Source organism: Gambusia affinis, linkage group LG08 (assembly GCF_019740435.1).
Source record: "Gambusia affinis linkage group LG08, SWU_Gaff_1.0, whole genome shotgun sequence".
Classification (NCBI taxonomy): Eukaryota; Metazoa; Chordata; class Actinopteri; order Cyprinodontiformes; family Poeciliidae; genus Gambusia; species Gambusia affinis.
This window is the reverse complement of record NC_057875.1, coordinates 17692665-17707756: the sequence shown is the minus strand read 5'-3', so window position 1 is coordinate 17707756 and position 15092 is coordinate 17692665. Positions and strand designations below refer to the sequence as shown.

At 36.0% G+C, this 15092-nt stretch overlaps 1 protein-coding gene across 3 annotated transcripts in view; it reads right to left on the bottom strand.

Moving 5' to 3' along the window:
* Positions 1–15092, bottom strand: part of spon1b (spondin 1b) — a 124638-nt gene that overhangs the window by 17854 nt on the left and 91692 nt on the right. For all 3 annotated transcript variants that reach the window (XM_044125171.1, XM_044125170.1, XM_044125169.1), the window contains exons 7-8: positions 7609–7673; positions 2765–2966 (exon numbers count right to left, since the gene is read on the bottom strand). In XM_044125171.1, coding sequence (XP_043981106.1) covers positions 2765–2966; positions 7609–7673 — 267 coding nt within the window. The remainder of the gene's footprint in view (positions 1–2764; positions 2967–7608; positions 7674–15092) is intronic.

Here is a 15092-nt window from a genome sequence, read left to right as displayed (position 1 = left end):
AAATGCTGTGAAGTAATAGAACGGTAAATCAAGAAGCAAAGATCAGTAACTGCATACAAAATAAGCTTTCATATTCAAGAGATATGATGAGAGAGGAGAGTATAGATTTGAAACGAGGAATGGTGAGTAATTAAAAAGAAGAAGCTGAAATTTAGAACCAAGAAATTATTCATGGAACAAGAACACGATTCCAATTGAAGCATAAAATAAATTAATGACTGTAAAACAAGCTTTTCATAAAAGGATAATGACAATGTTTCTCTTGATGATGAGAACAACTTAGTCACAATTCTTCAAACAGAGTCAATAAAAAAGTTATAATGCAACAATAACCCATAGATTTTATTACCAGCAAGGATGGCAGGTGTTTTTATTATTTCATCTTTGCATGCATCAGTGATTCCCTTCCTACTCTGCTTTAATAAGAGAGACCCAGCTCTCTTCTCAGGTGAGTCAAAACATGTTTTCAGGCACTTAGTTTAAAACAATAAGAAAATGTAAAGAAAGAAACATTACAAATAGCAATGACAGCAAACTGCATGGTCTATTAAAGTCAACATACAGCATCACTGCGTATGTTTAATCATTTTGACCAATACTATGGATGAATAAATACTTTAGCAACATTATATTTTCCATCAATTGAAAGTTTTTTAAACCATGAAAATATTGCTATGAGGTTGACAGTTTTGCTCCAGCATAGCTTCACAGAGCTAATTTCAAAATCAAATGAGAATGTGTTTGTATCTGGAATATCCGCAGGTAATTGGATTCTTAATCTATATTGACATAGCTTTGCATTGTGACTCCCACTTCATTTTTGCTTAGTAATATGAACAAAATTTTCATTTATTTTTATAGGAAGATTAATTGTTAGCATGCAATGGTCAACAGAGGAACCAAAATTAATTAAAACATAAATCCAGGTAGTGGTTATTACAATCAATACAAGACATGTTTGATCCAAGATTATTTTTAAAAGGTTTTTGTTTAAAAAAAAAAGAACGTATAATCTAGTATGCAATATATAGTAATAAATCTACAAATTTGTTGGCATAATACAACTCAGGCATATTAGTCTCACTCTGTCCAAGAAGTACTTAGACTAGGTTAGGCTTAGGAGTACCTTGGTAGTTTTAAAAAACCACACACAAAAAAAGGAAGAGAAAACATAATGTAACAGACAAGTGTTTCCAGGAAAATTCTTCAAACTCACATTAATCTTAAGGAATAATGAAATTAAAATCCCACAGTTTTGTCTTTGTTCTACTATTAAGCTGACTTTCATAAAGAATAAATTTCCCCTGCTGTGAGTGCTAATGTTTACAGAAGTGACACTATCAAAAAGCTCACGAGGCTAAAATTAAAGCCTGAATACTGAAGAAACGCTTCCCCTTTCAAAAGTAACACACCTGGCTTCATGTGAGTGAGATTTTTGGAAAGTATTATACCGTCTCTCCTCTGCAGGATGAGATCCATGCGTATTCATGAGTACACAAGCTGTAAATAAATTGCTCTAGTCTCAAAACACTTGGTGAATATAGATAAGCCTCTTTTATTCCATGACTGTAGAATCGAAAAGACGCCTTTCACAGTACCAGAAAGCAAAAGGGAAAAGCACTCGGACGCTGTGTTTTATAAACAGATTGATTTAGACATACTGCCTCTGGTCCTTCCAACATTGTACAGAGTAACAGGTAGAAAGTCTATCCGTTGGACAGACTGCCCTTAAGAAGAAGAAGTTCAGTATAAGCTAAAATAGAATCATGGGAAAATAAAACACATACATTCCAACCTTGCTGCCTCTTATGGCAGATGTAAGTTTCCATTTAATATCACATACAAATAACTTAAGTAAATGCAAAATGGAGCTGTTATGTCTGTTAGCACCACGTCAGGCCAAACAGACAACTGCAATGAATTTAGAGGCGGGATTGTTGAATCACACAAAGTAACATAGGTTATTCACAAGTGGAAAACATTTAGTACAGCTGCTATTCCCAGGAAAAGGGATCAGAGAAAATTTACCACTATGTTCTGAGAAATAACTAAAACGTAGTTTGAATGAACCAAAACACTCCCAGAACAAGGAAATCTGAACAGATAACACCAAAGTTGGGATGTCTGACTATAACCTAGATTACCACTTTTAAATATAATCTCAACATATCTGCATAGGCAAGTTTTAGTAATTTTCCAGCATGGTGATGCAAAGGTGATGATAAGGGCTTGTCAGGACTTTTGCACACTGCATTTCTCAAGTTTACTATGAACTCTTCTGTAAACCAACGTTTTCAACTGTCTGACAGCTGATGATTGACCCAAACTGGGTTATACACAGGACAATAATCCCAAGCACAACAATAAATGTCCAACAAGATAAATGAAATGGAAAGGACTTAAAGTCTAGTAATGTTCCCCTTAACCGGACTGAACTGCTAAGGCTGCATTTTGAGAGACCATTAACAAGATAAATCCTAATTGTGTGACAGGATTTGTCTATTATTTCATGTTTCATTGTGATGGCAATGCTGAACAACAAAGACTTCAGTAATGTGTCTGTAATGTGACCACGTTTCATTTTTTGACTTAATGACCCTTTTTCCTCACTGATGTTGTAATTCCTTATTGACCGTCATGATGACAGATTTTATAAATTGCCAACATTGTCAACAGGATGCTTCTTTGTGGCAACTGCAGGATTCTTAATTTGGTAGTTCTCTGTCTCTGACATAAAAAGATGTAATAATACACAAACTAGTACCTCATATGTCACACCACTGTCTGTGCCTGCATCCCAGGGTATGAGGTCTGCCACAAGTCTCTGGACCCAGCCACAGTCCTTGGTACAAAGGTCCTCTCCAGACAGCCCCACGTTCCAGTCTGGGCTGGGCCCGAGCATAGTCAGGAAGGACATAAGGTGCCGGGTCTTATCCACAGAAAACTCTGCTGAGGGAGCAGCTCGCCTGATTTAGGTGGTGAGAAAATAAAACAGGTTAATGTTTCACATCATCATAGGAATGAAAGTTATCCAAATCAGTAACGCTCTGTGTCTAAAGTAATTGCCTTCTAAATCTAATAACTGGTTTTGTCACCCTTGGCGGCAGCGAGTACCATCAAGCTTTTCTCATGACTGGCAATCAGTTTTGTCACTTCATTCGGGGGTGATCAAACACGAATGGCTGCTTAAGGTCTTACCAAAGTGATCAGATTCAAATCCAGACTTTGAGTTAGCCACTGCAAAACCTTCAATTTTTTGGAGCTGTTTAGAGGCGGACTGTCAGGCTTTTTATATCATTTACACTTCTTGAATGAGTTGTTATTGGTTTATACTTGTCAGACTTGCTACTCCTGGGAACATTTACCAATGTTCTACTGCATGTTTTCTTTATCTGTAAATAGATAATTGAAATTTACTGGAGTTGTAACCATTTCCACATCGATAAATGTCAGTGGGAATGTTTCCTCCTGTGTTCTGAAATTTTAGCCAATGTGATGTTGTCAGAAATGTTTTATCTTAGCACTAGTCACGGCCGGATTAAATTTAATTTAAATAAAATTGGAAATTTCACATAAATCATGATTTACATGGGGAAAGGCAACTAGTTTTTCCAAATATGACAGACTTTGTTGAGGATTTCCTTTTTACTTTGAGAAATACAATGACTTCAAAACTGCTTGTTGTACATGTTATACTTTGTCAAAGCACTGTTTATACCATATTTGTAACTGCAATGTAAACACATTGTAAAGTTGTGCCAAAAAGTCTTATTGTTAAAAATCTTGCTTTTAAAATAGCTGACTATTTCTATTTTTGTGGTGACAATCATCCATTTGTATTCTGCTTGAAATCAGTCTTTTTCTGTTACCTGAGAGGAAATGCTGTCATCACCAGTTCACAGCAAAAGATTTTCACAAGCAACAATGCTGCTTCCTGTGAAACTTAGCATAAATTAAACTTTTGCTAGAATCATCAACACCTCCAACAAAGAAGCTTGCACTGCAGTGAAGGAAATGTCAAGCCACCCAAGGAAGACCACTAAGTGCAATATTCTAAAGATGACTCAACTGAGGGAACGGATTGCTGTCAGTGCAGAGATTGCTCAGGAATCGCAGTTGTACCACTGAGAGTTTTGGATTCTGGCCTTATGCCAAGAGAAACAGCAAAGAAGCCACTTCTCTTCAAGAAAATCATCAAGGCCAGGCTGACACTTTGCAAGAAGTTCCAGGAAATGTCAGCAAAGAACTGGGATAAAGTTTTTTTCTGGTGATGGCCCCTTCAGGCTCTTAGGAGAAGAAAATGTGAAAAGGAAAGGTTAATATTACCGTAAGTACTGAATCAAGCTGACAGTAAGTAAGTCAGCAAGGCAGACTAAAACCATTCATGTCTGGGTTTGTCTCTCATCAAAGGTGGTAGGTTCACTTATTAGTAAAAGTACAAACTACTCAGATTTTGCCAAAAAAAAACATTTTGATGAACAAAAAAGGGGATCCTAATATTCTCCAAGATCAAGTTCTGCAATCTTTGCACAAAAATAAGGAATAATTTTGAAATTAAAACTTTTTTTTTCCAGCATGAAGTGTCTCAAAGATCAAAACACCACACCTAAAGCAGAAGAGTTAATGAAAAAATAAATTAAATCTCAAAACCTTTGTCCAGGTCTGTAACTTATTCACGTACATGATCATTTGCAAGTTCAGGAAATCTTTGGAATCTCAATTAATTACATGCAAATTTGACAGTTTACATGTTTTGACCTGTGACCCCAGTTAGACGGCTAATTGCTTGATAATTACATCCATAAAATAGCTAACCGAAAGCTGAAAATGTCTGATTATGCTGCAATCATCTTGGGCAGCCATTAAGTCAAGACTGCATTGAGACATCTGGGAAAGAATTAGGTTGCAAGAGTTTTTGTTAGTGACTTAAACTTTTTAATCTAACCCATACAAGGGCAAAAATATTACATCACAGTTGCAGAAGAGAAACAATGTTTCAGATTCACTGAGCCTGTAACTCTGCAGGTGCACACAAATATGTGACTGCTGGTACTCATAAAAATAAGAGTTGCACAAGCTATCGCAAATTGCTGACAATTCCAGAAAGGGCAATTAAACAGATGTTTAGTGAAAGATACACAAGTGTCAGTGTGTAAGTGAGTGTGCACACAAAGCCCCCAGGGTTGCAGTCGTGATAAGATCCTAATTGCTCTTGAACTAATTCTAGAGGATGCTAGTGTGTTAATATTCAAACAAGTCAGAATGCCACTTACCAAGCATACAAACGATGCCGTCAGACAACAATAAGGTTTATTAATATTCATGCATAACAATAGCTCATTGATTGTGCTGGAGCTGAAACTTTATTCAAACAACTTCCATGTTCTGCTTATTAATTGTGCTAATTGCTACTTATGATGCAGATTAATTCTGTCATTCATGTATAAACCACATTATCTGAAGATACATTCAGGACGAAAGAAATAAAGTGTCTCATACTTTTCTTTTGATCATCTGTTACAGATGATGAACTTTCTTTGTTATTTTTAAACCATGTTTGTTTGGTTGTTATTTCTCGGAATATGCTTTGAATAATTTTGTAGCCGTGTCCATGTAATTTCTCAACAAAATATAATCATCCGTTTCTTTGTTTGTCTCCAAAGTAAAGTCAAGGTTGTCCAAACTTCTGATTATTCAGTGAGCAACTTTTTTTTTCCAGCAGAAATTGCAAAACAAATTTGATTAACACATTTCTTCAAGAAGCAACCTCTAGTAGTGCTAAACAAGAAGAAAACATGTTTGCTCACAACTACCTACCAAATACCACACATATACAAACAATTTTCAGTCACTAACACATTCTAAGAAGCACAACAAAGCTCAGCAAATAATTGTTTAGCTTCTGTGAATTAAACTAAGCTTTATTATCAAGTCGAAGGATACCACTCAACACCAGCAATTTCCTAGGTATCGGAAAAAGTTAAAATATTAGTATTTGGACAAAATAATCAAAAACGTGTACACCTTTGTATTTTTTGTTGATCTCAAACTTTTGCTGGGGAAAGTCATCGTTATTGCTCAATTTTTGCTTCAATTCATAGATTCAGAACCTTGTCTTATGTGTGCTAACAAGTGAGAAGGTCTGCTACAGCCTCTTGTAGGTCGTTTCAGATCCCAATCTGAATGCTAATAAGTTTTTAGTTTTGGCAGAAACACAAAGTGTCAACTTGTTATTGCTGTGCTCAAATTCAATTAAGAAAATTGTCTTCAGACAATTAGAGTTACATTAAAAAACAGCTTCCTGACAAATCTGCAGGAATAAGGGTGACACTAAGGTGACACTAATGTGATGCTCATATTGATTAATGATACCTAGGACTGAAAGTGTTACAATTTAATAAATGAATAAGCCATTATATGAACCTTTTGATATAATAATATAAACAAATATTTTAATATTGCAATAATTTATAAAGAATACAAATAACAAAGCAAGTTTACAAATCATTAATTAAAACATCAGTTAATTATATTTCTAGGATATGCAAGTATTTCAGTAAGTATTTAAGAATAATATTTAAATTCACATTCCTGTGTTATAGCACACCGTGAATTGAGTTATTTATTTCATCAGCCGTACAATTCAAATTCAGTTAGGATTGATACTATCAGAAAATGTGATCGATTTCTAACTGCTGTGCAGGTTTACTAATCATATATTAGGGTTCATTTGATGATTCACAAAGACAGTTTAATGGTAGATGGAATAGAGGGGTGGATTTAAAAATGTGGGACAGGAGATTTTGTGAGGAGGCACGATATATTCAAGATATATATGTTAACATAATCACAGCCAATAACAAATATTTAGCAGTTTTCACTCCTAAATGACTGTCCACAATAAGTCTAAATAGTTCACATGGCGATGAACTTTGCCTTCCTTGTTGCATCTATTCATTTATTGTGTGTGCGTGTGTTTTGCATTTGCATGTCCTATCTCCAGCTGTTACTGAGAGAGTAACAGCTGGATATGTCACCAGTCCACCACTGAGAGATACTACAGACAAACAATATGAACAGACACACTCTTACCGAAGGACAAATTTGCTTTAGTGTGGCACCTTTGGCCACAAATAATCAATAAATGATCTGCTCTCATTAAATTAGAAGAGAAACAGCTAACCATCAATTACTGAATCCAAAACTGGATGCAAAATGCCCTCACAAGAAAAACTGTGGCACTGTAGTCAGTAGATGTTTACTTATTGTTGTCATAGCTTTAAGCATATTTTAGAGGTCAAAAAATATCTTAATTTCATAATTTAATGTTAAAATATTTTTTGCGCAAGAGCAGAAGAACTTTAAATACCCACATTGCTTAACAACAGTAAATTCAGAGGCAGGGATATGAAGTATCCAGTAGCTCTATATGTATATAATGATCCTATTTCCTTCACTGTATATTAGAGTTGGATAAGTTACTCTCAATCAACAAAACACTTAAAAAAACAAGAAATAAATGCTCCCGTTTCACACACTTGTCACTTATATTTCTGTTTAATCTCAACTCAGAAGTACCCTCTGTTTTGAAAATTGTGTGATACTTACAGGTTAAGTGGCTGCCATGCTGGCCACTGAGCTTTGGTTTTAATGACAGTCAGCACTTCATCACCCTGCAAAGAGACAGATGGAGTGAAGAGTGGGTGTTACACAGTATAATGTGCTTCTAAATGTACAATCGCAAAGAGAGAGAAAACGAAACATTCACAGGGAAAGGACAAAAATGGACAAATTGACATCACTGGTGGGGAGAAATCTCATTCAAGGACAGCATAGTATATCCCACTTTTCTTAGGCTTAAGAGTGTGGGTAAAGTGGGTGTAATCATGGCAAAATGGCCCTCGGGTGTTTTACTTTACATGTTTTTGATTCTACATGGTGACATCACTGTGCCCCCTGCAATCTGGTTGTTCTCTTCGCAGTATTACAGCCGCTTTATGTACTGCAGCACGCTCTTCCCATTACTATGAATCCCAACAAATTATTCAACCAAAACCAGAAGAAACAAATTATAGATTTTGTCTAATCTTGAAGAAGTTAATTATGGAGGAATGGAATTTGAAGTTTTAAACACACCTTTACAGTTCAGTAAATATCTTTAATGCAATCTCAAATTCTCCATCTTTTACACTTTGTCAGACACGCAGAAAGAAAAGCTTTTTATCTGGTTGACTGAAGGTTACAATCTTCTCTATGAGGCTGAATAAAGAAAAACAAGTTCAGGCTGCAGCATGGATGTGTGTTCTGTCCTCTGAGTTTGTGTGGTTAAAAACAATTTTAACAAGTGAGTGTTCATTTTCTCTTTCGAACATCCTGGGGCTTTGAGGCTTCAGTGGCTTCAGACCTCACCCCACTCTTCCACACACGCCGCCAAGCAACAAATAGTCACAAACAGACAGAAAGACACACACACAGAGAGAGATATGGATACAAATACAAAAACACTGCTCTTCAGAGGGCAAGAATAAAAAAAAGTTCCAACAAAGTGACAAGAAGTCAAGAGGAACAGAATCATAAATACATTAATCAATGTGCAGTGGACAGAAATCCAGACAGGAGCGGTTTCAGGCAAAGCAATAACAGAGATCCTAATCATACATTTCCTTCTGCAGCAAAGCCTTTTTGTGAGGAGAAAAACTATTTATTCAACTTTTCTGGATTTGGCATATTTTCAAATACAACAGATTTTGGCATGAGAACATCATGATTGCATTCAATAAAGGTACTTGTTTTGATTTATGCAATTTATATAGATGTAACAGCAAAAAAGTTGCTACAGGTGAATAACTCTGAACTGAGACGAATAAAGTATTGGTGAGTATCACACAATCGAAAGCATTGGTGACATCCAAGCATTTCAAATTGTTTCCAGAGACGTGCGTTAAGGAGTGAAAGAAACAATGCGCCATTTGTCCACAGTGATAAAAAATAATGTGTGAAAGACTTAAGATGAGGCTTTCAGACATAAGAACGCTGTATAGCTGTCGGTTATGGGTGGGCAGTATGGACTTAAATGTTTTTCAAAACACTTTGCGATATTTATTGTGTCAAACAAAGTGATGACAAAAGTCTCCCATGAAGTCGTTTTTCAGCAATACATTGTTTTTTGTTGTGCTTCACTGCATAACAGCATTCAATGCCTCATAAACACAACACTTGCTCACCCCTCCCCCTGCAAACAAAATCAAACAACCTTTTAGTAATAATGAATATGCTGCTTCTGGGCACCAAATAAGTAAAGAGGTGCAATTTCAAAGACAACAACAACAACAACTGTCATTTAGAAAATATTGTTTATTGTTTCACTAATGGAAGTAACAGAAAACTAGGAAGACAAACTATCACATTAATGCTTGGTTTTGGGTGATTTCATCATCATGAAGAGTTTATTGTTGTCACAATAAATCAATATTGTCACTGTGATAAAACATGAATTATAATGAAGATAAACAGTATGAAAACTACTCATCTCTACTCTCAATTATGACGACACTGTGCTGCCACCTAGTCTGGTGAATTGCACAAAGATAATAGAGTATCAAACAGAAGCTGAAGTCATTTTGTCCAGTACACATCAGCAGTTCAAAAGTAAATTGCAAATTCTTTGACCTACAAGTAAATTATTTCAGCCACATATCTACTATTTCGTCTATTTTGTACAATTTTAAGTGGATGGCATAATGAAATCTCAATCAGATTAACCACTGTTAGAGAGTCAGTCAGTCATGCTTACATCTTTCCCCTTGTCTCAGCAATTTGGTTCTTGGAATAAACAGGTTTAAGGTAATTTGATGTCATCTTTATATTTTATTTAATTTTTTTTTTACCAGCATTCATTACCAGACAGCCAAAGATTTTCCTCAATAAAGGATAAAAGAAAGTCATTCTCTGACAGTCACGCTGTCCTGCACATGTTAGCTGAAAACACATGGCACAAAAAGCTTTGTAGAGGCTGTTTGGGAATGCAAATTTCTCTGTAATGGTCCTGTTTGTTTATGGTAATTAAAGTAATGGTACAATTTTTCAAAGCACATGATGCTTTTTTTTCCCCCAGAATGTTTTTAAGAAGAGAAGAAAGAAAGAGGCTCAGAAATGTAGACTTTGAGAAATTGGTTGGGAAGGAAAAAAATTATATTGAAAAAAACAAAAGTGAAGAATTTTTACTCAGCATGATAGAAAGAGCCCCAGATGTGATGGAGTCACAAAATTATATAGCTGAACATAACACGGATAGCAAGAAAGATGAGAGGAATGTAAGGACTCAAATGGAACAGGAATGAGAATTAAGTGGGTTGGGGTACTAACAAAAACACATCTAAGAAAAGGAGAGGGAGTACAATGCAGTCAGTGGAGAAAATAAGTGTGCAGACTAAAAACAAAGACATGAAGAGCAGATTAAAAAAATATAGATTTCTTTGAGTTTTGTACTCTTTTCATTCAGTCGATATATTATCTTTGGAATTACATCCTTAAATGCCTCCATTATATGTCAGCTTCCTTCTGCCATTTTTACACAATGTGCTGATATCAATCACTTAGTGAGCTTTTCCATGTGCATAGATAATAACTGAACAAACAGCTAAATAAGCTGGTTAAACGGTGCTAGACAGGGAGACATTAAAGCATGCATTCTGTGGTTACAATGCAACAACTTTGAAACACTGATTGCACTTAAAAAAAAAACTATGTTACACAGAAACAACTCTTCTGGATTTAGTTTTAAATAGGTAGTCGCATAACAAACAGTCTGAGCAAAAGTAAAAATGGCTCTATGGCCTCTATACCATGTTAGGTTGTAGTTGTTGTTTGCATCATGTCTTCGGTTATTAAAGGTTATACAATATCTTGTTACAAATGTTTTTGTTATCTGCTATATCTGTATTGTTGGCTGGCCACTGAAGGAGTACCAGAGTACTAAATAATTCCACTTAAAGACGTACTGCTGTAGTGATTGATGTTACTGTATTAGTAATGAAGCAATAATAATAATAATAATAATAATAATAATAATAATAATAATAATAATAATAATAATAATAATAATAATAATAAAAAACACCAAAACATATTCAAAGGCAAGTGATTGTGGAAAATTTACAGTGGTGCTCTTATGAGATCTCTCATCTATTTTCTACACTGCTGACTTCGAGATTTTGTTTCATAGATTCTGGGATGAATTTAGCCTTTCAGTGGGACTTTACTTAGGTTTATTTCAGATCTTTCTCTGCAATCACATTGTAAGCTGCACAGGCAGGAACAGTATGGAGGGTGTTCTGGTTGTCTCCTATGTAATGATTAAATTAACATCATATAGACTTCAAAGTCCAGGAGACGGTACAAAAGGCTGGGTCCTAAATTAATTTAATCCCATTAGCTGGCCATGTTCCATGGTGATGTGTACTTAGAAATGTGAGGTCAGTATCATGGAACCATCATGAATCATCACAGCTCCTCACCAACTTGGATCCTCGATTGAAGCCTTAGAGGTGTGATAGCCACATATTGACTTTAAACCTTCAGCTAGACCATTCCTTATCTCATGCCACACTGAGAGATGCCAAAAAAGCCTGACTTTAAAAAATTTTATAAAATTTTTAAAGTTTTTTCAAAATTTCCATGTGGAAATTTTGAGAAATCTCCACATGGTTTTTGACACAGTCATTTACAGACAACGACTGTGGTGCAAATGCAGCACCACCAGCATCTCCACCTGTTGAATTCTCTATCTGTCAGAGATTTGCTGTCATCTATTCTTTTCCAGCCTCCACAGCACCAGGTGTGACAGCAATAAAAATAAAGAGGAAACAGCTGATGCCCCGGACACATCTTTCAAAGAAATTACAAAGATTAGTGAGTGACATTGCTGGCAAACACGAGGGCATGTAGAGCTCAGGTGAAAGCTTCAGTAAAACGATTACTGTGACTCAGTGCTGCATCTGCACTGTGACAGCAAACATCTATATCTGGTCTGTCAAACAGATGGATGGAGAAAATGTGAAAAATATTTAAAAACAGAACACAGAAAAGGAGACGGGTGGGAAAAATTAAAGGCACATTGGATGTAATGGCTCCAATCATTCAGCTCTTGTGCAACAATTTTCAAATGAAAAGCTGAATGGCTGAAGCATATGTTAATAAACATAAAACAACTGAGATTATGACAAGATAAACGTGTAGTTGCAGACAGCTCATCACAACACCCCTCACCCTTCGCTCACAAAAAAAAGTGTCCTGGTGAGAGTTATGGGGTTCAATTTAAAGTCCACGTCCCATTAACCTTATAATATAACAGTTGAGGACATTTTGATTGCAGTAATCAACAGACTTATGAAAAGAATTCCAATTACAAGCTAAAAACTTTCCCATAAGTAGGCCTGTCACGATAGCAAATTTTGCTGAACGATTAATTGTCTCAAAAAACTATTGCGATAGACGATAGTATTGTTTGAAGACCTTTTAACACAGATTTAATGGAAATGATGTAATAATGCATGCGATTTCCTGCCAAAGATGGATGCACTTTATTTTCAAAAGAACACCCAACACTGGAACTTATAAACAAAATAAACAAAACAACCAAAAATAAAAATAAAATTGATTCTCAGTCTCCATTAACAAAAATGTACTTGAATAAAAACGAAATAACATAAAGCCAAAGTGTAAATAAATACTGCATTCAACCAAAAGAGTGCAGATTATAAAGTCTGTTTACCATATTGCCCTTCAGTAATCATTAGATTTAAATAGAGAAGATGGGCACATCGACTACCTGATGCAATAAAACTTTGATCTTTCTAAGATTGTGGCTTGTGATCATCCTGTAGTGTGTGGTGTGTTACGCTAGATCGTTGTGGCGCTCCGATCTAAATCAGGTGTTTTCCCCGCTGGGATTGTTAACGCAGCCTGATGAATGTGACAGGTAGCCAATCAGAAAGCGCAGATTCTCCTGCTTTCTGAGGGGAAATTACAGAGGGGAATCCCAAAAAGCTGAAACGGCGCAACCCAAATCCAGCGGAAATTGGAGATAATATGTGGAAACAACATTAATGTTTATAAAACATTTTGTACAAAGAATATAGAAATGACGAGGGGAGGAGTTGGAACGAAATCGCTACGTTGATGAACCCGGTAACTTTTCAGCTGTTCTTCGTTAACGTGACATAAATAGGTTATAATGATTTTCATTCAGTCAGGACGTTACGCTGACACTAGAGCCACATGCGTTGCAGGTAGATTGTAGTAAAGCATTGATTAATGCCTGGTTTTAAAATTAGTTAGCTGGACTTGTAGCCATTATGTTGTGCCCACTGTCGGCACATCGAACCCGATCGAACCGTTATACCTAGGATTTCTGTTGGCTAATGTGTGATCTCAGATTTTGAAAATGGGCCGACAAACGACCGACAGCACTAAGATGGTGTCGTGTGCGCTGGACATTACACTAAGGAAATGAGGAAGGGAGGATCAGTGGAGAGTGCCTAAGTTGAGCCTTTTTTCATTTAGCGTCATCAACAGAAAGAGAAAAAGGCTGGAAGAGACGATAACGCTGATAATTAAAATGACGTAGATAGTTTTAATTTATCGTACGATTAATCGATTTTTCGTTTATCGCGACAGGCCTACCCATAAGCATGTTGTTTAATATTAATTCCTGCCAATATTACCTGGAACAGTGAACTTTGGACTGTTGTGTAAAGTATACTAATGGATTATTGTACCTGGAAGTTGGTGTGGGGTTGTCTAGTGATGAGAACATCGCAGTGTCCAATTGAACAGGAGGACTTTTTGGAAATGCTTGAGAGAAACAGTCATGCCAAAAGACACTGAGTGTGAAAAACAAGTTTAATCTATGAACTCTAGACACAGTAGCCAAGACCTAAACATGCCTATATCTGGAACCTGGGTATGTGATAACATTTACTTTGTGTTGATCAGAACCCTATGAAAGAGATGCTGTCCAGCGATCGGTGGGATTTCACTATGACTGGGCCAAGATGTCCTCGGGATTCAGTTGTGCTGTCTTGGGCTGCAGTTTGTAATAAAACTTTGCTGTTCAAAGTCATGCATGCAGAGTTTTATTCCTGCACCAACATCTTGAGGACACTGACAGAATACAACACACAAGTTTCCAGTTATATGCAAGACTGACTCATCTGTCATTAGTTAATAAACTAGCTCAGTTGGTTTTATATTTGCTTGTTTGACACCATTTCCAAAAAGGCAAATGTTTGAACAGAAGGACTGATAGAATCAGTGAGTTGACAGTGTCTGTTGAGTCTAGAAGGACAAATCCATCTGCAAGATTTAGATCTTGTAAGACATATATATGTTATGACTATCTAGTATAATATAAATTCACATTTATGTAGTTTTTTTATTTGTAATTTCTTGCTGAATGGATAATGAAAAATTTATTTATGTCTGAGTCAAAGATCCTTCATGTAACATGTTCATTATTTGGCAACTTTCAGCTGTTTTCAAGGGAGCTGTGCGCTCCTATTAAAATATTTCTTAGCACAAAAAAAAAGGCAACCTGCAGCATTTCCATGGCAAATCTCCTCAATTGGCTCAGTTCTGCCCAGTTATCGCTCTGTTCACTTTGGAATGAATTTTGTCTGGAGAGACTCAGTGACAAGAGGTTCTATATTGTCTTTTTAGACTTGTCTAATAAAGGAAAATGAGCCTTGAGACTTTGGGAAAAGGTGTCTAATAAAAAATCAACACTGCACTAATGCAATTACAATTGCACAGAGGCTGTGGAACAGATTGGTTACGAGGCCACTATATTGTAACTCAGTCAGATAAAATTCACAGCTCAAGTCAAAACGTAAGAACTCACACACACCCACTGGCTGAAAAATGGCAAACAATTTTAACAGTTTTATATAAAGGCGGGTAAATGATGAAACAGTTTAACCTGGGGGAAATAGACCGCAGTCCCACTCATCTTGCAAGGTGTTTTCAATCATTTGCTGAATCTTATTTTGCAAACACAACTCTATTGGCTTACTTATCAACCACCTGTGACATGA